We start from the raw sequence: 21,492 nt of genomic DNA, 5'->3' as shown, positions 1-21,492 counted from the left end.
GAAGATTTTTTTCATAAGGTGAAGAAGGTTGTGTGTTGAGGTGAGAAATTAAAGTTAAACACATCACAGCATCCCAGGTTCATCAACGACCCTCAGGTTCCTGCAGTTTTGTGCACCTGGTGAGTTAAACATCCACAGTTAGGAGCTTTCATTTCGTTTCCTCTCATTTACCTGCAGTGCAGTCGGTCTGAGAGGTGGGAGGAATATTCAGCAAACTGATGTTTGCATGGTGCTTACAGCAAAAGCAAAGCAGGCAGGCTTTTAAAAGGCACCAGTTGGATCGGTTAAGCCAAGTAATTATGCAAATGGAAGACACCTGGCAGATGTTTGGCTCTGTGACCCAGTGAACATCAAGTCTGTTGAGTAGCAGAGAAAGGAGAAATTAATATGGCGGGAGTGAAACAGCACAACAAGCATTTCATAATCAAGATTTTCCTCTCCAAATACTCAGCTTGTTCCAGTAAAACCTTTCTTGTTAGGAGCAGGATGTATCCATAATCGAGTTATTCATATTTATCACCACAGAGATGTTCTGCTGCATTTAATAAGGCTTGAAAGAAAACTAGAAATATAAGTTTAAAATGTAGCAGTTTTGCCACTCGTTTAGATTAAAACTGGACATTTAACTGTCCTGTTATCCTGTTATTTTCAGATTCACATATTATCAAGCATTTTAACTAAAAAACATATTTCATTATTTATGTTAACATTTCAAGAAGAACAACGTTACGCTCATGTTTTCTTCAGACGTTTTTGTATCGTTTCCTTCAGTAGTTCTTGGTACAGCGCCACCACAGGCGACAGAGTGAACAGTTTGTTCAGTTAGTTTGGATCGTTTGATACAGTGCAGTGTGAAAGCAAATAGCACCAGCTAAAAAAATAACAAATGTTTAAATTTTGGTCGCCAATTGAACCGAGTCTTCTGGACTATCAGGTGCGAAAACAGCCCAAATCTCCTCTATTGCATGATGGAGTTCCAGTCGTTGGAAATTGCTTTTTAAATGACTTCCACATATTAATGGGAAGCAATGTCTGCTTCTCTGAGGCCATTGATGCTGTCGATCAGCAACGCCCACCGCCTGCCTTCTCTTTTAAATCCTGAAAGCAGCAAGGTTGTTTTTAAATTGTCAACACAGGTTTTTCAATTGAGAGCCATTTTGGGTTCATCTCTGTTAAAGAAAGTGCGGAATATGTGGTGCGCTTTTGTTGATATGAGGTTAATTTAAATAATTTCAGACTCTGACCAGTCCATTTTGTCATGCTTTCAGTACTTTTCACTCTTTGTTGCTGCCACAGTGCGAGTTGAATTCTTGCATCATTTTCTATAGCTCCAACAAAAACCTAACATCAAACCTTTTGTAAAGAATCCTAAAGTGAAAAGAAGCCAGCTTGCTGGGATGGAGCTCCCAAACATATCTCACAATTTATTTTGGATCACAGTAATCTCATAGCACTGGAGGCACTTTGTTGGAAAAAGAAGCGAAACATGGCAAAACAAAACTAAGACTCCAAACCGATTCATCTCAGTTCTGTTGTTGTAAAGCTGAAAGTCCTTTACCTTCCCCGTCTTCTGTTGTTTATGATCCTGTAGGAACTTTTCCCCTCAGCACTCAATGCTTTGCAACTAAAACCTGAATGAACTTGAAACCAGTCATGCTCTGGTAAGAGAAAGGCTGAACCCCCCACTCCGTCACGCTGTCACAGTGTCAGCACTATTCAGCCTGGAGTGTTGTCCCACGCTTCACGTCCTGCGGACATTCCCTTTGTGTCGAGGACACGCAGCTGTAATCCCGATCTGTGACTAATCAGATTGGGCTGTCATTGCACCAACAGTGTGTTTGTTTGATGCTAATTTGAGAGCCATTTCACACGGAGCTTATGCTTCATTGTGTCGTCTGTGCCTCGCCGAGCTCAGCGCTGAACAACAGAAATTAGTTTTCTGGAAGAGCTCGATTCTATCACTTCTGTGATCATCCTAAAGAGGATTAAACTTGGATTTGTCACGCTGGCACAAGATAATCTCCGATCCACCTAATTTGTTGTTGTGTTAAAATAGAATCTGATACATTATGAGTCTGATGTCGTCTATATGATCGACATTGACTTGCTCAGTTTTATCCGATCATTAATGATCATTAACCATTTTTTCAGGCCGTCTACACCGGGACTCTTATCAAATATTTTTATCTGCAAATAATTACTGCCCATCTCCACTAACCCTCATTAATCAACAGTTTGACCTCAGTGATTCCAACAAGATAACCGGATAATCACTCAGAGAAGTGTGCTTGATTTAATCTCAGCTGAATCTAATTGTTTGATTATTATAATTATGCTACAATTCATTTTAATAGATGTAATTCGGTTAACGAAGTGGATTAGCACTGCTTCATGTTTCACACACATTTAGCATTACAAACATCTGGATGTCTGCACATTTTGTTTTTACAAAGCTGAAAATTGAACTCTTTTTTGCTTAAAATTATAGAGTTTTTAAACCATACATATGAATATTAAATGTTTTCCTTGACATCTGCCTTGAACCGATAAACTTTACCTCTCTCATTGTCTTATCTTATCTTATTGGTATTCTTTATTTTATAAGAATACAAAAAAATGTTTAAAGAGGCTAACTCAGGTATATTCCCTGGACATCCATTGAAGCTGAGTCATGAATGCATTTTAACCACCTTCTTTTCTGCTTTTAAGACTTTAATGCATCTTGTTCCAGAAACGTTATGTGAGCCTTATAGCTTTATCCCAAAACCAGTTTAAAATGGGTGTTTATGATCATTCTACTGCTGGAATAGGAATTAGAGCCCAAGTCTCATCCATTTAGCTGTTGCTCATTTTGACTGATACATCGACCTGATAATATTTGTAGAACTTTTGCACTGGAAAGTAATCTCATTAGATGTTAACTTCAATTAGAAAGTCTCATCAGTTTAATTTCATGCAAAATATAAATCGATAAGAGACATTTTTGGTGATATTTAGAGGGTGTTTACATAACACACAGTGCAGTGTTTGCCTGCAGACTCATGACCTTCTGTAAGGACAACTAGGACAGCCAGAAGGGACATCAGCAGATGACACACTGGACTAACACCCCCAACCCAAATACAACATCCAAAAAATCCCCTATGACTACGCTTAACAATACTAACTCCTTTTAACATATCTGTTCTCCTACTCTTCTGTTTAACATCTGGGTTCTTAGTAAAAACACTTGATAGTTTACTTTTCTTTCACACTGAATCCAACTGAATCATGTTCACTTTAATATGTTGTCATTCTGTTTTATTTTGTTTTTCTTGTCCCTCAATTTATTTGTTTGTAATCACATTATTTATGCACATTTTTCTCTCTCAGTCTTTAAAAGACCAGAATTGCATATATTGTTTTTGTCAGATGACATTTCTAAATAAAGTGAGATGTTTTCATCTACTTCAGTAAAAATATGCTGAAGTAGTGCTGTTCTTACTTGCATATAGTTTTTTATTACTCTACCCAGCCCTGTTGATTTCCTTCATCTGAACATCTAATGCATCTTCTCGCTGCCGTGACTGATGTGCCTTCAGCATAACCAGCCTGCGATCTTGCACAATCTTCATCCTGATTTTTGTCATATTTCCTGAAATGTTACCCCTCAGATATCGCCTTGTTTGCCTTTCATAAAACTGTGATGAGAGACACATGTTGGAGCTGCACGCTGGCATTTAAAAAGCTGCTGGCTTGTCAAGATGGAGGTATGCAGCTAAAGGTCAAAACTGAAGACGTTTACAGACCAAAAATGTTCAACACTCTCTGGTTCTCATAGCGTGTGCCTCCATCAATATTTAGCATAGTTAGGACAAATCGCTCAAACACTGAGGCTCAGTGTTAGCTCTGCTAAATCCATTGGGGCTGATGTTAGCTAAAACCTTCATGATAGTCATTAATAACACTAAATTAAAGAACAAATTAATGTAGAGAGACAAAAAACAAGCATTGTTGATATGGCTAAAAACATACAGCCTCACTGCAGCATCCATCATAAAGTCAGGAGTGCATTTGTGAAGTGAAGTTCTCTTAAACTTTTCAGTTTTATCATCAACATCATCAGTCAGCAAGCATCTAATGTAATTATCTGCATTGTGATTTATGGTTATGACAGCATCATCAGCATCACTGCTATTGTTGAACAGCAGAGGCTCACAGAAAGAGCTCAGCATCATCCTTCAGCTGTGGACACATAGTGAGACATTGTTTGATTCTGACTGAATTTCAGCTGGATGAGACATAATCTGCATCAGTGATACATTTTTACTGCCAGTTATCAGATTTCTTTTTGTTTTTGTAAGAAAAAAAAAACTATTTCACATTTTGACGACATTCAACGTTTTACTGCATTTTAACCCTTTAGCCTTAAAAATGAACTAGACTGACCAGAGATTACACTTTCCATATATGCTTATTCAATTTTGACACATATTGCAAATCAGCTAATCGCATCACAGCAGATCAGTATGTTTAGATATCAAGCTGTGATAGGCCAATTTCAGAAAGCTGATTTAGTACCTGTTGCTCATGTTCAACCACAGATGAGTGAGACTGTTCCAAAACTGAGACAGCAACTGTGTGGATGAAAATTCCCTCTTCATGTCAGAGTTCAGGGCAGAATGGACAGACTGGTTCAAGGTGGCAGTAACCCAAAATGTCATTTGTTACAACCAAAGTATCCAGATTTTAATCTGTAACTGTGCAGCTTTGAAACACGTTAGCTACAGCAGCAGGAGACCGTGCTTGGAGTCAGTCCAGTCAGCAAAAAAAATAAAAACTAAATAAATAAAGGATGCTACCGTCCAGTCAGGGTCATTAAATTTTTCATTAGAAATAATGTTTTCCATTTGCAAAATTCAGATAATGGACTGAATCTTAGTCATGCAATCTTTGAGAATGAATTAAACATTTAAAGTACTTGTTTTATGGGTTATATACAAATATTGCACAAGTCAGTCTAATATTGATCATTTCTAATTTTGGAAGTTCACCAATATTGTTTTCTTCTCACACTTCCAAAAAACATCAAGGCAAGAGCAAATCAAAGGCAGATTTTTACTTCTAATTGGCTTTAGATAGATAGATAGATAGCATTTATTGTCATTGAACAGAATTCAACGAAATTTCCATTGCAGCTCCCGTGCAAGAGGTCAAATATATACAGTATAAATAAGCAAACACCCAATAATAATAATAACAATATATACAACTAAATTAACTAAAGGCACTCAACCATACCAAAGAAGTAGCAGCAGGTCCAATTATGGCAAAGTACAGATAATGTAACAGTGCAAAGTGCAGAACAATATGGCTGTGTGGGGGTGGGGAATATGTATGTGTGACTGCGAGGTTATGATATATGTTGGAGGGGGGGACGGCAGGGAGTAATGGCTCTGACGGCTGTGGGAAAGAAACTGTTTCTCAGTCTATTTGTTGTAGTCCGTATATTCCTGTACCGCTTGCCCGATGGCAATCCTCTAGGCAGAAATGTGTGTCTAAGTACTTGTTAGTTTTCTCTTAAATCATTTAGCAGTTTCATTCCTAGACATTTATGAAGATGATATGGAGCTCCATGCGGCAAAACCTCTGGATACAGCAAGTTGAAACAACATGATAACACCTGGGTGTGATGAAAAGGAGCAAAGGGAGTTTTTGACCTTTAGGTGTTTCTTTTGTAGACCTTTTTCCTTTTTTTTTTTTACATTGTCACCTTGTAATGTTATTGCTCTGATAACAAAACCAATGTTATTCCATGTGCAAAGCTTCAGGTGTGAGGCTTGTGTTTGGCATCTTTCCTCAGCTCGAAGATATGAGGGTATAGTTTTGTTCTATGAATGGTAGGGTTGGGAATGTGTGTGCAGACAGAATACCACGTTTATAAAGACAGAAGATTTGTGTGTCTGTCACTTTTTCTTATTGATACTTGCAGCCTGGGCTGAGTTCACTACACTGGCCAACTGAATCAGGAAACTTGTGACTTCTTTTTTAATGCAACGAAGGTCAAGTGCAAACAAAAATAATCAGATTAAAAAGGCCTGTTTATTAACCACAATGGACTGGTGCAACACCTTCATTTTTGAAACCACAGCTCTGACTGATCTATCCATCACTTCATTATTCGTGAACAAAACACAGACACACTTGGACTCCTCAACTTGACCAGACTCAGAAAGGGGATTCCACTTTTTGCCATTTGACTTCAGCCTCAGAGGATCCTTAAGCTGGGAACCCTTCCTGTTGACCTGAAACTACTTGAACACCAGAACTGAATTTACTTGCTCCTCTTCTTCACACACACACACTTTCTCCTCTATCTCCTCATTAATCTCCAATATTTGTTTCCCAGTGTTTCCACTGATAAGGGCAAGCTGGCTGCAGTGTGTTTGTGCATATATCTATATTTGCATACAAATCTATAAAACCTATGTATGCACATCATAAAGGTTTTTGTGTACTTGTAATGGTGTGGTTATTTGCTTTGTTTGTACACACAGATGCCCTTTAGTGCTAAGACTAATGAGGGATTTGTCCATTTTATTTTGTTTTCCCATCATGCCCCCTCAATATTCCCCATTTTCTCCCGACAGACTACGATACTGATCAGCACCTTCCCGATAAAGCGACAGCACTGACTGCGTTGCATGTTTATGAATTGCTAATGGAGCCATTTATCATGCCGTACGACACGATTTACCATATTGAAAGTCACGCTTTGCAGTTTTACATTTGGAAGGTGAAAATTTAAGCGCAATCGACTGTATCAAGTGTCATTTTAATTTATGGGAGATTAATGCGGCGGCTGTGCTCTCCTCCCTCGCACTCATCAGGAGTTACAACTAATGCCTGCATAATCACCATTTTTACATTTAACTTCAGCTGCACTCTGTGTTGCTGAAGGCAGTATATTTTCTTCTGCTGTTCGTAGAACATTAGAGGAATAACTGTTGTTCGATGTTGGCTTAATGATGATTTAGTTCACTTTGGGAACTTTTCAAGAACCAGTAAATCAAAAAAAAAAAAATTCAAACAAAGAGAAGTGAGAGATTAAGCTCATGATTTTCCACTTCATCGCATGGTTAAGATAAAGTCTGGAGAGCTGATCTCATGCTCAGAGAGTTAAGGTCAGAGATTCAAAAGAGGACAAGATCCCATTGTACCTTACATTTATCTTTTGCACTGTGAAATGTTTTACAATGGCTTCAGTATTTAAAGGCTTAAGGTCAGCTGAATTGTTTTTTTTTTTTCCAACCATGTGAAAACACCATGTCACACAGACAGATTACACATTAATAAATGCCAAGAATAAACAATAAACTCATATGTGGGTTTTAGTACCAGATGCATAAGAAGATGTGCCTTATAGCATGTCTGACCCTTTTCCTATTGAGATTTGGTAAAATCAAAGCCAATAATGATACAAAATCTTATAAGACAAATAACAGCTTCTAATCCCTAAAAGAAAACTATCCATGAGATGGAAACAGATCATTGAGGTCAGTTTATGTATGGCACCATGGCAATAAACATTAAACTAAACATGCAGCATTTTAAGAAAAATAAACTCAATGTATTGAAAGACCAATTAACCTAAGAGCTGTGTGTTTGGACTGAGGGAGGAAACTGGAGAACTCGCAGAAATCCCAACATGCAAGGTTAGAAACTCAATGCAGAAACACAGGATGGGATTCCAGAACCTTGTTGCTGCAACTGGGCAACGTTGCTGTCAACTGTGACATCATGAAGCCTGAAAGGCAAATAACTTTCAACAAATTTTGTTGAGTCACTTAGAACAGGATATGGCTAATTCTTTCTTCACAAATGCTTGATACGTAACCTTTATCATTTTAGGAAAACATGAAACAATCCATCTGTGCTGGTGGGCCAAGACTGTATCATTCTTGGATTTTCTGCAGTCACAGGCTGCAGAAAATCCTTCAGCGGGTCACAAATGGTCCGCGGGCTGCACTTCGGACACCTCTGTGTTAGGCTGTCATCACAGGAAATGGGTCAGTACAGGAAGTTATTAATAGTCCACATCGTAGTAGTGCGTGCTAATTCTCTCAGTGCAGCAAGAAGAAACTCAAACTGCACTTCAGCTGACTGTTAGTGTAATTTTGTTGAAATGTTTGTTTTTATTTTATTTTGTTGTCGGGTTTTGAACATCTGTCCAGCAGTGTTTCTGTGGATGTTCTGTGTCATTCACAGAAAGATGTCCCCTTCATGTGGGCAGAACCAAACATGGATGTTTGAGTTTACTATTAGAGAGCACCTCATGGATTTTGGTTTGAAATCTTATTAGCATTTACTCACTGAAAGGAAGAAGTTATTTTAGTTTCTTTTAATTCAATCAATTAGAACTAAACACTTAGCTATGTGACAAGTAAAGAAAATCTAATAAACACTATTATGAGTAATGGAAATCAAAGTTATTCAGGTTGTGAATGAGTTTAATTCTAAAATTCAAATCGTTCTCTGGTTCCTCTTTGTGCACTTAATGGAAAATTCTGCAGCTCAGCTGTTAGTGTCACGGGTGCATTGTAATGTCTTAGATGCATTTAATTCATTTAGTTAAAAATAAACTTATAAGAAAGCCTGCTTCTGGCTTTTTACCTGCAAGACTTTCTTTGCATAAAGGAGAAAAACAACATTAGAGCACTGTGGCCAATATTCTCAACGATTCTTCTTGTTTCATATTCAGTATTAAAGTCACAGATTGTTTTGGTTCTGAAGTTTGTCCTCCGGCTTTGTCCTTGGTTTGCTAAAGTTTTATTATAGCAAGTTAAGGTATAGCTTATATCTTAATGCTTTTTATGTATCAGAAATAAATGTACATTTCAGAAGTGTATTAAATGGATTACTGTCACATATTTTGTTAATCTTAAAAAAGTCGGAAATCCAAAATATGTCCTCGATTTGATCAAGAAATGTGTCCAAGAGCTCATTCACAATTGAGCAAGTAAATTGTAATGGCCATATGTGGAAGAATTAACAATTATAATTTCATCCACCTGTCAAAAAATAAATCAAAGGTCTTAATTTTAGAAAAGTAATGTTTTAATAAAGTGTCTGACTTTAGAGCAAAACACAATGCCACTATGTTTTGATTTGAGTTAACACTAATACAAGTACAGTTCTTCAAAGTATGCATGACAAATGCAACATTAACTATTATTCCCTGTGTTAGGATACTTTATTATATCCATTGTTTTAACTAAATAAAAGTTTGTAACTGTCACTTTAACTTAGCTGACAGTCAGTTAGTAAAAAAAGGTTTTAAAAGTTTAAACATGTTTTGTCAGCCGCTGTCCTGATACCAACAAAAACAACCATAAACCTCCTCAGCCACAGTGAAACCGCTCCGGTCTCACAGATCTCCAAATTGTGAATAATCTAGTCACTGGAAGGCCGAAGGAGGTTGAGAGGTTTTCAGGTGAAATCCGATATATTTTCATGCTCTTGTCAAAGAGAAACCATGGCAAAAAAATTATATTTTAGAGCTTAAGTTTGAATTCACAGTAATCAAAAAAAAGTTTGGATTCTCTATGCATGGTTTCCTTTTTCAGATCGATGACCAAAGTAATTTGCCAGGTTACAATTACTGCACCGGTTGTGGGGCTCAGCAGGGTGCTATTCTTAAACAGAAAATCTCCTCACTGTATTATCTTATGTGGCTGAAAAGGAAATGAATATAAAGGTTTTTGCTAAAACTGACGGTGGATTACCAGAAACCTCCCAAACCGAGGTCATAGAGGTCCTGGAGACAGTAGCAAATCCAAATTAGGCGTGAAGGCGGGCCTTGGACTAGGTCACATCATGAAGGTTCAGGTCCCACATCGGGCGTGATTCTGGAGTTTGCATGGTTTTCACATACACAAAATTGATTTGTTCAGGTACTAGAATTAAGCATGTAAGGTTGTGAATGAATGGATATATTTTAATGAATTCAATTTTAGGCTTATTTTGTCTGCAATCAGAAGAGCAAATGGGAATACAGCAACACAAAATAGGGTTTAGATGACTTTTTCTTTTTTTCCAATATTGTTCTTCAATGTGCTATTTAAAGTTAACTGTTAAAAAGTTGAAGTTTCCTAATTGCAGCACCAGTGAAGCAGGTACAGCCAGTTTCTAAAATGTCAGGTGCAGACTTTATGACAACTTAATCTAAATTGTTAATTTAGGACAATTTATATGAAAACTTAGCTCCTAGCCTGCGTACGTTGGTTGTTAATAACCCCACGCTCAATTAAATACAAATTAAATACATTTTTCTTAATATATTTTTCTCCTGACATCTCCCACTGTGTTGCATTCTGTCTCTAATCAAATTAATCTCTGTTTTCCAGCTTAGCAGCATCAAAAGAAGCTGCGGCGAGGAAAGCTGCCTCCCCGATGCCGCCGTCGGAGTTTCTGGACAAACTCATGGGGAAAGTCTCGGGGTACGACGCCAGAATTCGACCAAATTTTAAAGGTAGGATTTTGCCACCAAGACTCAGTCGGATAAGGCAGGAATGTAGCCAAAAATTCCTCTAAAAATTTCTTCTTGCTTCTGCATCTATTAACATCTCCAAATGCATTTTTAGCAAAGATTATCTCCGGTGGAAGGTTTGTATTTTAATTTTTTTTTCTTTACCAAAAAGTGGGACAAACAGTTTTTACATCACTATTAAAATTCTGTTCTCTGTTTAATGTTTTTGGTTTTAAATCTCTTGATCTCTTTTGTTTGCCCTTTGCAGTGTGGAACAAAGGTAATTCTGCACATTGCCCAAATTTCTATAGACATAAACAAGTCAGACCTTAAACTAATTTTCCCTGCACATTCTTGAGCATAAATCCCTGTAAATGCACTTTGAGCCCCACTATAGTGGCAAAACAGCATTTCCATCAACATATTTTAGATCTAAGCTGTCATGATGCTAGTTGGCTACATTCCTTGGTATCCACACAGTATCCTGAGTGCTTGTTTTGGTGGTCAAGGTAATGTACCTCCTTCCTGCCAGCGTGCTGCTGAATATGATCTCATGTTGAGGATGCTGCTGATGATAATATAAAATATAGTGACCTCTCCCTGAATGTTAGCCCCCATAAAGACACATGTCAGAGGTTTCTTTGATCAACGCTTTCACATCAGAAACTGTCTGAACATTGCACAGGGAGGGAGACCTCCCTGTTCAATAAAGCATTTATTTAGTGTGATTAATGTGTGCAGAAAGATTACAGAGCATCGTGCAGACATCGATTCAAACGTCATTTTAGAGCAACATAGTTGACGTTCATGAGGTGAATGTGAATGTTTTCTCTTTTTTGTCAGATAATTTGAATGTTTGTATCAGCCATATATTATTTATTTCAATACATATCATTGTGGCATTTTTTTCTTCTCATGATTATACGCTGGAGGTACTTGTACTTTGGCCTTCAACAGCCTAATAATCCTAATTATGTTTTGATCTGAAGGAATCTTGGTTCGCCCATCAGAATCAAGTGTCTATGTTAAAAGCTAAACCCTTTTGGTACTGAATGACCTTCTCTGCAGCAATGGTCCGAGTTGAATGTAATTTGGGAACATCCAAACAAGCGACAGGTTATCTCTCTGGTTACAGTTCAAGAAGCTAGAACATCCCAGGACTTCAGTGGTTGCATAACAAGTGATGATGTTATCTGTAATTACAGATTTGTCCAGCAGTCAAAACAGTAAGTGAAGGTCAGAAGGGTTTTGGGGCTGACCTGAGGTATTTACATTTTCCTGGCAAACCTTCTACAACATACTGTAGTTGTTACATGTGCATCAATGTCTGTCCAAAATGGAGAAAACCAGTTAAAGTTGGTACTTTGCTGGTATTTCCTCTGTATGTTAGACATTTCTTCTTCTATTTTCAATTCTTGTTTAGAAGAACTAACATTACTCAAGAAAAAAATTGCACTAGTACGGAACTAAAACTGGAGCACACATATAGTGACTTAAGGGCTATGTGTGTGCTCCATTCTTATTCTTTACTGCTCAGAATGAGGAGAAAAGAGTGAAATCAGGTTTCCTCATCAAGCCCTAAAGCTCCACAGTTTGAATGTATGATTATTCCTTCATTGCTTCTGAATTTCCCTTCTTTTCTAACGCAGTGAAATAAATTTTTTCTAATATTTAGTACAGTGGGGAAGGTAACACACAGGATTCTGCAGTCGGGAACCTCAGCTTACGTTAAGAAATGCTGCTGCAGAGCTTTATTTTCCCTCTCCGTTGAGCCCATTATGTTATAACCCATTATATGGTGATCTTTCTAAGAGAGATATCTCAGCTAATGCGAGACAGAATCGAGAGGGGCGGAGGAGTTTTGGCGTGACTAAGTGTCTGTTATTAAACCTGCTGTGGCTGCACAACAGCCGAACCGACTCCCAACATGCAGAAAATTCATGCAGGTGTGTGTCAGGGAGTAGGTCTATAAAACCATCTCTAATTCTTTCACTTCTTACTGTCAATAATTTGCCCAAGTCACTGCTGCAACAACGTATTGTACAACAGGGCAGAAAGCAAGCCTAAATTCAGATTTATAGCTTTAATGATTTTTATTTTTCTCATATTATCTAATATAAAGTTTATAACAAATGGACATGATCGTGTGAAATGTTGTGTGTGCTCAGAATAACAAATATTTTCCATGAAATGATGAAAATGACTTTTATATGCAGCTTTTCAGAAAATTGAGTCTGGAGCTGCTAATAGACAGAGTCTGATGGGAAAATCTGTCATGGATGTCAGAGAGGAAGATGAGCGTAAACTCTGTGACTCATTAATTTGCGTCAGTTTTCTGTTGTGTTTGTGTGCCACTCCCTGCACACGACTCTGTGAATGGAATAGTGCGATTGCTGTCCTAAATATTTCCCAGGCGCTGACTGCAGTAATAATAATCTTCCATATTTTTATATATTTTTTATGGCTAAATGAACATGTTATCCCCCAAAACATGGGAATGCTTAAACAAATAAACAACATGTGTGCATGGAACATATTAGGAAATTCATAAGAGATTTTCAATGTTCAGTTGTTTTTAAGGATTTGCTCTCTCGGTGCTCATTTCAGTCTATTCAATTTCTCTCTCAGTAGGTATGCTGGTTTGTAATTTCTTTCATCAACCTTGTTTTATTCCTGTTAACACATCCAGATAGTTAGTTAGTGTAAACCTAACAACACTCTAAAACAGAGTCATCCCAGTGATAAAACACACTGTGGTTTGAACAGGAATATTCAGACCTCTAATGTGGAGAAACCAAACATTAGCTACACAAACAGATGCACCAGCACAGCAACACAGTCTACTCAGGGGTGCATTTACATGTCAAGGACGCTGGGCACTTTTTTAAAAGACAGCAACGTGTCTGTTTTGAACAATGAAAGACAATTGGTTTGAGGGAGGAATGAGGCAATCTATCTTAAACATGAAAATAAAAAACACTCCTCAGATGTCATCTTTCTAAGACTTTCTCTGCAGTCCTTTTAGTGTTATTGTCCTGACCGCAGCTTATAGGCCTGTTGCTTCCAACTATGATTAGAAATGAAGATTCATTCTGGATGAGAGGGGAAAAGTCTTCATGAAACCTGAGGAATCCTGGTTCAAGCACTGAGGAACGTATCCAGGGCATATTGTTGTATTTTCAATCCATCAAACTCTTGACTACTTTTGTGAAATCATATTGTGTGTGTGAGAGAAGAGTTCTACGATTTTATGACAAAAGACAAATGTCATTGTGCTAACTGTAAAACCCTTTTCTCTGTAGGATTTCCTCAGAGAAGGTAGATTTCCAAAAGGCTGAAAACATTTACAAATCCATCAGCTTTTAGGAAAAACAGTAGCTAAAAGCTCAAAACACCAAATGGAGAAACTGTGCTGCAAAATATCAAACCTTCCTGCTACCTGTTTTAAGTCTTGCTCTTTTTCAATCTCTTGCAGCCTGAAACAACAACTGACGTGGTAGAAAATGCAGTTTCAGTTTTAAATACGTCTTACATCTACAGTATGTTCTTCTGCTGGCTTCATTTTTAAAACCTTACAGTGAAAGTAGTTGACACTGTGTCTTTATTAATCAAAAAAATGTCCAACACATGAGTTTGAAATTCTAGTCCTCATGAGCTTTTAGATGCACTTTAAGTTCAGTTGATGTATTTTTCTGTGTAAAGAAAAGCACTTTACTGCTGAAGGTATTAACGCCTTTAATCAAGTTTAAGAATCTCAAATAATTTGAGTTCTCATTTTGCCTCAATATCATTTATCATTTATCATAATATCATTTATTTTCCTTGTAAGCTGTAAGGAAATTTGATAGACGGTATTTGCTCATTAACTTTTGCAAACGTTTTATTCAATTTATTCAAAACCAGATTTAATTTGACTTTGAACTTTGAGTTTATGATTTCTTGTCTAGAGCACAAATGTCAAACCGCAGTCCTCAAAATGTGGAGACTTTTAGATATGTATCTGCTTCAACACACCTGAATCAAATATTTTTGTCTTTAGCTGGATTCTGGAGAACTTGCTGCCTACTGAGGAGGAATTTCAGTATTTGATTCAGGTGTATTGGTACAGGGACACATCAAAGAGTTGCAGGGCATCCCTGATCTAAAGCATTAAAAGTAACACTCATCTATTCACTGATCTCATTAGTGGGTTGCCTGTAGATCCAAGCTCAATATCTACTTAAGTGAATCTGAACTGAAGGGAGAGCTGGAGACCTCATGAGGGAATAAATCAGACTTGTGTGCACTGTCTAGTACTATTGGTGGCTCCTTTTTGATTTAGGGACTTTAAACAGGTGTTTAGTTCACTTTTAACTTGGGTAAGCTCTGACATTTGCACAAATCTAAATCAAAAGCCTATCTCTCCCATTTTTACCTGAAACTGGTGAATTTTATTTAACTTTGAGAAAAGGTCTAAGGTGGAGACTTTACTTTTTAATCTCTCCTGGAAGCTAACTTTTACCTGAAAGAAAGCAAATCCTTAAATTTCCTAAGTTTCTTGCAGACCAATGTGGCTGCCTCCTATTGGTTCACATAACACTTGTATTTTTTTTTATTTTATTTTGTGTCTCGCAAGGAATCACCAAGCTTAGTCATTAAGGTATTATAGCACGAGTCAGAGAAAGTCTAATTTAATTTGATAGTTAGTCCTCAGCAGGGGATGTTGTTTTCTTGTTAAAATATACATGTATGTTATGTTTATTATCAATTCTGCAATTTTAAATCTACATGCGGAAATCACACATTTATTTTCCTAAGTGCTTCTTCCAGCCTACACGGTTTCCCTTCTGGTGAAATTAGCACCAGCCGATTTACTTTTTCTACACAGCAACAGCAGAATTAAGGCAGTGAAGGAACTGAGAGGAAAGAGACGAGATTTGCCCAAAGCTACTAATATAGTACCAGCATGAGAGGAAATTACAGTGATCATGACTCGGGGCGTCCACTGTGCGAGCAGAAAGCTTCCGATTGATTTAGCAGGTTCCTCTGTTGGAGTACGGAGAGGAAACACTGCTGACACATTCAGGACAAGCCATTTATAATCCATGAATTCATCCATCCTTTCATTCTCTCTCTGCCCCTCCTTTGTCATTCTTATAATAGTATGCTCCCCTCCTCGTTTTCTACCCCCATCCTTCATTCATGTTTGGAAATTCTACGTTTTCCATAAACCACAGGCACTTTTTTGTTCTTTTCTCCTGTTTCTTGTATTTGTCTCTTTTTGCACTTATTTGTGCCCTCATTCTTTTTGCCATAATAACATTAAGTTCTTCTAACATTACCCTCATCTCTGTCCTTCAGACAGAAAAACAATGTCATCGACACATAGATGTCCAAAAGCATCTCCTCTTTCCATCCTCCAGTTAACCTCCTTCCCAAAAGTTATGGACTTATGGCTCTTTGAAGGGAACCAAATCTTCAGGACCCATTCACTTCAAAGAACTGTTCAAATGATAATTTTCTCTAAGCCATTTTATCTTAATTTAGTTTCATTTTATTTGTGGGTGAAGTTCACAAAAAAGTTAAATAATCTGTATTAAGAAAGTAACCATAGTATGTTATTGAAGAAAAAAAATTATATTTTCCCATAAAGTATAAAATTTCAAAATATAAATGTTTTTTTTTTTCAGTTGTTATGTGTATCAACATCTTAGTGCTAAATGCAACAAAATAAGGGAAACATGTAGCAAACAGCAGAGGAAAAAGTGGACTTGAGTTGTTTTGGCAGAAACAAAATTCCTCTTCAGCATCATTACATATAACAATTAGGGCAATGCACTAATGGTAAACAACACTTAATGAAGATTAACCAAAGAGCAACAAGCAAGAAGAAATCAAGAAGAAGGGAGCCACCATGACCGTCCTCATCCTCTCTGCCCCACATGAAGCCGGCGTCGGTGTATCAGCCAGGTCACGCAGAGCGCCGCCATGATGAAAACAAACAGTGAGCCCTTTCTTCTGGTTCTTTTATTTGGCGATTAAATCAATATGTTTTGTAATTAAGTGGAGTAATAAGGGCTACTGCAGTGTACGCAGAGAGCATAGTAAGCAAGAAACAACTTTCACTGACTGAGACTCGAGTCCTATCACTCGTGACAAAAGAGCCGTTCAAAAGAATTGGGTCGTTCATGAATGTCACATAGCTACTCCCCACCGTTTCTTCGCCTTGTTTGACTATCATTGAGTCCTTAAACAACCTGGAGGACGAGCAAAACTTCAGCTCTCTGTGCAAAATGATGCTGCTCAGCTCCCGAAAAGGATCACTAATCTGCTCTTCTCTGTGATGATAGCTCACAAGATGCTGTAAAGATAAATGAGTTTGTATGGGAGTGAAAGATAGGGGATCAGGGTGTTTATTGGTGGCCGTGTTCATGTGCTCCCCCTCCCTTTGTGTTGGATGTGTCTTGATGAATGGCACAGACTCATGCTGCAACTCCCCTCTTCCTCTCTGCCATAACCTCGTCCTTCCTCATCACTCAATCTGAGCAGCAGCAAGGGCGACGGCAGCGACCATGCCCCCAGTTTTAGGCTCGATCAGAAATAGATGAGCTGGCTAACGCTGCCACTACGTAACTCCTCTTTCTCCTTCAAAATCCCCTGCAAGGCAGGGGCCAGTGCCTCAAAATACGCTGAACATGTTGGCTGCTCTAAACTTAGTGCTGCTTATGTTACAGTTTGAACTTATTGAACGAAGAATACTTTGATATTTGTCTTCAACAGCTTATAAAGTACATATAGAACATCAACGCAGTGTTACATGAGATTAATCACAAATAATTCAGTTTATAAAGCTAAAAAATATCCATTAAATAACAACAACAAAAAAGCAACTTAAAGAAAATAAATCCTGACTTGAAGGAATACCTGATTTTTTTTTAGAAGGGGGAACAATTGAAAGGTAATAAGTAGTCAACATCTTACCTACACTACAGTCCTCATAGTCTATTTAATTCATATAAATAAAGATGAGTTTTACCTGAGGATGATGCTAACCACTTGTCCAAACTGAGGAGAAGATGGTGTTGTAGCTTTTCATTGATTTTTAAGCTACCATTTTGTAAAAATGTTTTTGCATTCGATTACATTTTTGGGTACCAGAGTAACAAGGACTAAACACAGATGTATGGCAATGCAATGTGAAAAGTTGTCAAACTTTGGATCTTTTTCATTTGACTTCATAATTCTGTGCTACTTAAACTTAACATCCACATAAAATACAATGAAGTTTGTAGTTAAAACATTAGAAATTCAAGACGGAGGGATAGTTTCACAAAGGACCATTTATACATTACCAGACACATTTATTGCTGCAAAGCATTAAAAATCTATTTTTAACTGCAGCAGCGTGACACTAAAATAATAACAATAATAATAAAAATCAATGTTCCGTTGGATTCAAATGAAAGAAAACAGTCCAGTTGGGTTACAAAACGTTTTTACACAAAAACACCTCCGATTAACAATCCTTTAAAATAAATCTAACTGAAGCGGGGACTTTTGTTTAATTCACTTTTTAAAGCTGATCAATGTTTTTTTGAAGTTCTTATTGGTAATCCAAGGCTTTCCGGTTATCTTGAGTATAAATATGATAGATGTGATGCAAAAAAAAGAGTCTTTTGGCCACTAACAGGATATGGACAGAATTGTAAAAATGAAATCTCCACGGCCACTAAAATCTCACTTTGCTTCATTTTTGTTTAGATTTCTTGAAGAAGGAAGTTTTTTTTCTTCTTCAGAGATTTTTGTGTTGTTTCCTTTAGTTGTTCTTGTTGCAGCGCCACCAGAGGTGAGGAGGGTGAACAGGCTTTTCAATTAGTTTGGATCGTTTGACATAGTGCAGTGTGAAAGCGAACTGCACTGGACATGTAACAAATGTTGAAACCTTGGTCCCCAAGCAAACCAAGTCTACCAGAACAATGAGTGGAAAAACACCCTGCAGCTCAATGTATATAAAATAAAATAAAATAAAATAAAATCTCAAAAGCAAAGAAACAAAGAAACAGAACAGGGAGAAGTCTGATGTGTGAGGATTTGATTTGTGACACCACTGAGCAGCCACAGTGGTTTCCCCCTTTCAGCTGTTATCCTGTCTTTCACTCCGCTCCCTCAGCTGATTTGCCAATGCTCCCTCCTCCCGTTTGCTCCGAAATCCTCACGATGAGCGTGAAAAGAAAAAAAAATCCCTCTGAAAATCCACCACTGTGTCACTTTACCACTGAACAAGTGGATATGAGTCCAGTATTAACAGAGAGGGAGTGTGCTGCTCTTCTTTTACCCTTTCTTTTTCACAGCTGGAGCACTTCTTGTTTCACATAGTGTCTCCTTTTCTCCTTGCCAGAGTTGAACATGTCGACGTGGGACGGTAGTTATTAGCTGTCAGAGCTTGACGTTCATTTGGTCTTATCAGCACTTGTTTAATGGCTACTTAATGGGATTAATGGACATAAGGTAATGAGTGTGGGATGGGGGACTGGCTGCAGGGGGGAAATGAATGGTTGAGGGAGCAAGAAAAGAGGAGGAAAGGCAACAATGCTAATGGCTTACAGACTTGGAGGGAGTTGCTTTGGAAAGCAGTTTGGTAAATATGGCAGATGGCAACTGTGCAGCTCTGGGCTTCATATGCAAACACAGAATTTATTGCCCTTATATTCATACCAGTGGATATTGCATTACTCGGTTCCATTCTGCAGCAGCTTTGAAATGGACACAGGAATTTCCACACGTTTCTCCTTCTTTTATGTTGTGAATCACTACACGGATACAAGCTGAAAGCCACAGGAGAAAGCAGACATCCATGCCCAGAGGAAAGCTTTCAATATTCCACAAATCAGACCTCTCTTCTCTGAGCCACTAAATTCAATCTGGGAAAACACTGAACCAAACAGGGAATGTTAATGTCGTCAGAGCTGTGACACTCCCCGGAGTTATCACAAAGATATTGATCATGCTTCATCATCCAGCAGGAGGAGACAGACTGGCAGAGGAAGTGAGGTGAAGAATATAAAATAGGTTAATGGTAAAAGGAAGCCAAGAGTCTGGTGCCTCTCAAAACTTACTTAAATATGAGAGGAAAGGACAACAATCAGAAAGGGAATTTGCACAGATACAATTAAAGTAGCAGCTTCAAATTTTTTCAGTTCCATGTTTGGTATCAAGATTTGGTACAAATACCGCCTATCATTATTGTATTTTTGTGATCTGAAGATAGTTAAAACATGGGGCCACTTTAGCTTGAGGCGGTGCAAAGCTAAACTGGGTGTGTAAGAGGACTTGACAGATACATTACCCTGCTTTCCTCCCTCAACAGTCCACCCATCCACAGCTAATAAGTTTAAGAGAAGGGGAATACAGCTTTATTAAAGGCCATTCAGTCCTCCGGTGAATCTGATGACGCCCTTAATTACCAGCTTGAGGGAAAAAGTGGCCGCAAGCTCCATGCATTGTTTTGGAAAGACTCGCAAAGAGATTCTTATTGTTTACTGTGATGACACAAACAAAAAGCTGTTTCCATGTTGTTTAGGTGATAGGAGACAGTAGAAATACTACTACTACTACTACTACTACTACTACTACTAATAATAATAATAATAATATAGAAACGGACCAATAACAACAACAACAACAATCCCGGGTAAATTAAATTATTTCCTTTTGAGGTCAGTCTCTTCCTCAAGCTGAGGGGTTCAAGGAGTTTTGTGTTTTGTTTACAAGTAATCACATAGTGGAGCAGGAGTCGGATTGATGGACTTAGGCATCGCCTACTGTAACGTGCAGCACTTCAACTGCTTGTTGTGTCGAAAAACAACAAAAGAGTTTAGATATAAAGATCAGATCTGAGCTTACCGGTTTGTCTATGCTCCACTCCTCACCTGTGGTCATGAGATTTGAACCCTGAGAACGAAGCAAGCGTCCTCCGTAGGATGACTGGGCATCTAACCAGGATGTCCTCCGGATGCCTCCTTTCCTGATTTACCCCTTTGTGGGACAATAAAGGCTGTTTCTATTCAACTCTATTTTATAAAAGTATCAGGGCAATGTCGTGACCATCTATTTTAATCATTTGATGTCTGCTAAGGTCCAGGAAGCAGTAAAAGAATGTTTTTTGTGTCCCGTGGTGCAGAAACAGTTTAAAATGGACAGTTTTCTGCAGGGCTTGGTGTGTGACATAAACATCTTATTTGTTGTCAGATTCCAAGTCATTTTTACATGGACTTTTTAGTAAAACATTCTGAAAGTGGTCAACTTCCTGTAGGATTTGAATCATGACTAACAGAGATTTTTATGTAGGTGTTTATACTGCAAGTATCTATGCTGAATTTTATTAAAAGTAGTAAAAGAATAAGCAGGGGATAATGTCTTCTTAGGAGGAAGCATTCATGGCCTGTGGCTGTCAAACAACTATGTTTAGCAGCTCTTTAAGGTCTGGAAGCACTACCTATAATGAAAACTCATCTAAGAAATGCAATCTACCAAATGCAGCTCCTTTGTTACCTTCCACAGAGTCAATCTTTTTAGTTACATCTACATTATCTCTGTACAGCCAGCAGTTAGATTGTTATCACTGTAAATTGCCTCAAGTAGTATACAGCATGAAAAAGACCAAAAGACAATGTAGCTTTGATTTTTAACGTTCATGAGACCGAGGCTTGGGATGTTCGACAGGCTGCCTGACCACAAGGTTAAGTCTGGATTTAGAGACAGAGAAATTTAGGAATGGGTTCGGTTAGATTGTAGAGTTTAAGTCACCTGCCTACAAACAGTTTATGTTGGTAGTGAATGCTTTTAACATATCCTAAAACCCGTTTCCTATTTTAGGGGTTTGACAGTGACTGATTGCAGTATTACCCCCAGACTTCTGCTCGGTGCTGTTGCCATCATTCACTATAGCAGTTGTCAAGTAGAGTGAGCCAGATTTGGTCTGGTTCAGTCACTTCAGCTTGGAGGTA

General features: G+C 38.0%; 1 protein-coding gene across 3 annotated transcripts in view; it reads left to right on the top strand.

The window, feature by feature from the left end:
• The window catches only part of glra1 (glycine receptor, alpha 1), a 107,107-nt gene that overhangs the window by 16,590 nt on the left and 69,025 nt on the right, over positions 1-21,492 (top strand). For 2 of the 3 annotated variants that reach the window (XM_015002825.2, XM_015002823.2), the window contains exons 2-3: positions 10,386-10,510; positions 10,776-10,787. In XM_015002825.2, the coding sequence (XP_014858311.1) occupies positions 10,386-10,510; positions 10,776-10,787 (137 nt within the window). The remainder of the gene's footprint in view (positions 1-10,385; positions 10,511-10,775; positions 10,788-21,492) is intronic. The other variant, XM_015002828.2, reaches the window with a different exon arrangement.

The sequence above is a fragment of the Poecilia mexicana genome, unplaced genomic scaffold (assembly GCF_051168715.1).
Source record: "Poecilia mexicana isolate PSO_F unplaced genomic scaffold, ASM5116871v1 scaffold_10, whole genome shotgun sequence".
In the NCBI taxonomy this organism is placed as follows: Eukaryota; Metazoa; Chordata; class Actinopteri; order Cyprinodontiformes; family Poeciliidae; genus Poecilia; species Poecilia mexicana.
The sequence above is the reverse complement of the archived record's forward strand: the minus strand, read 5'-3'. Positions and strand labels throughout refer to the sequence as shown.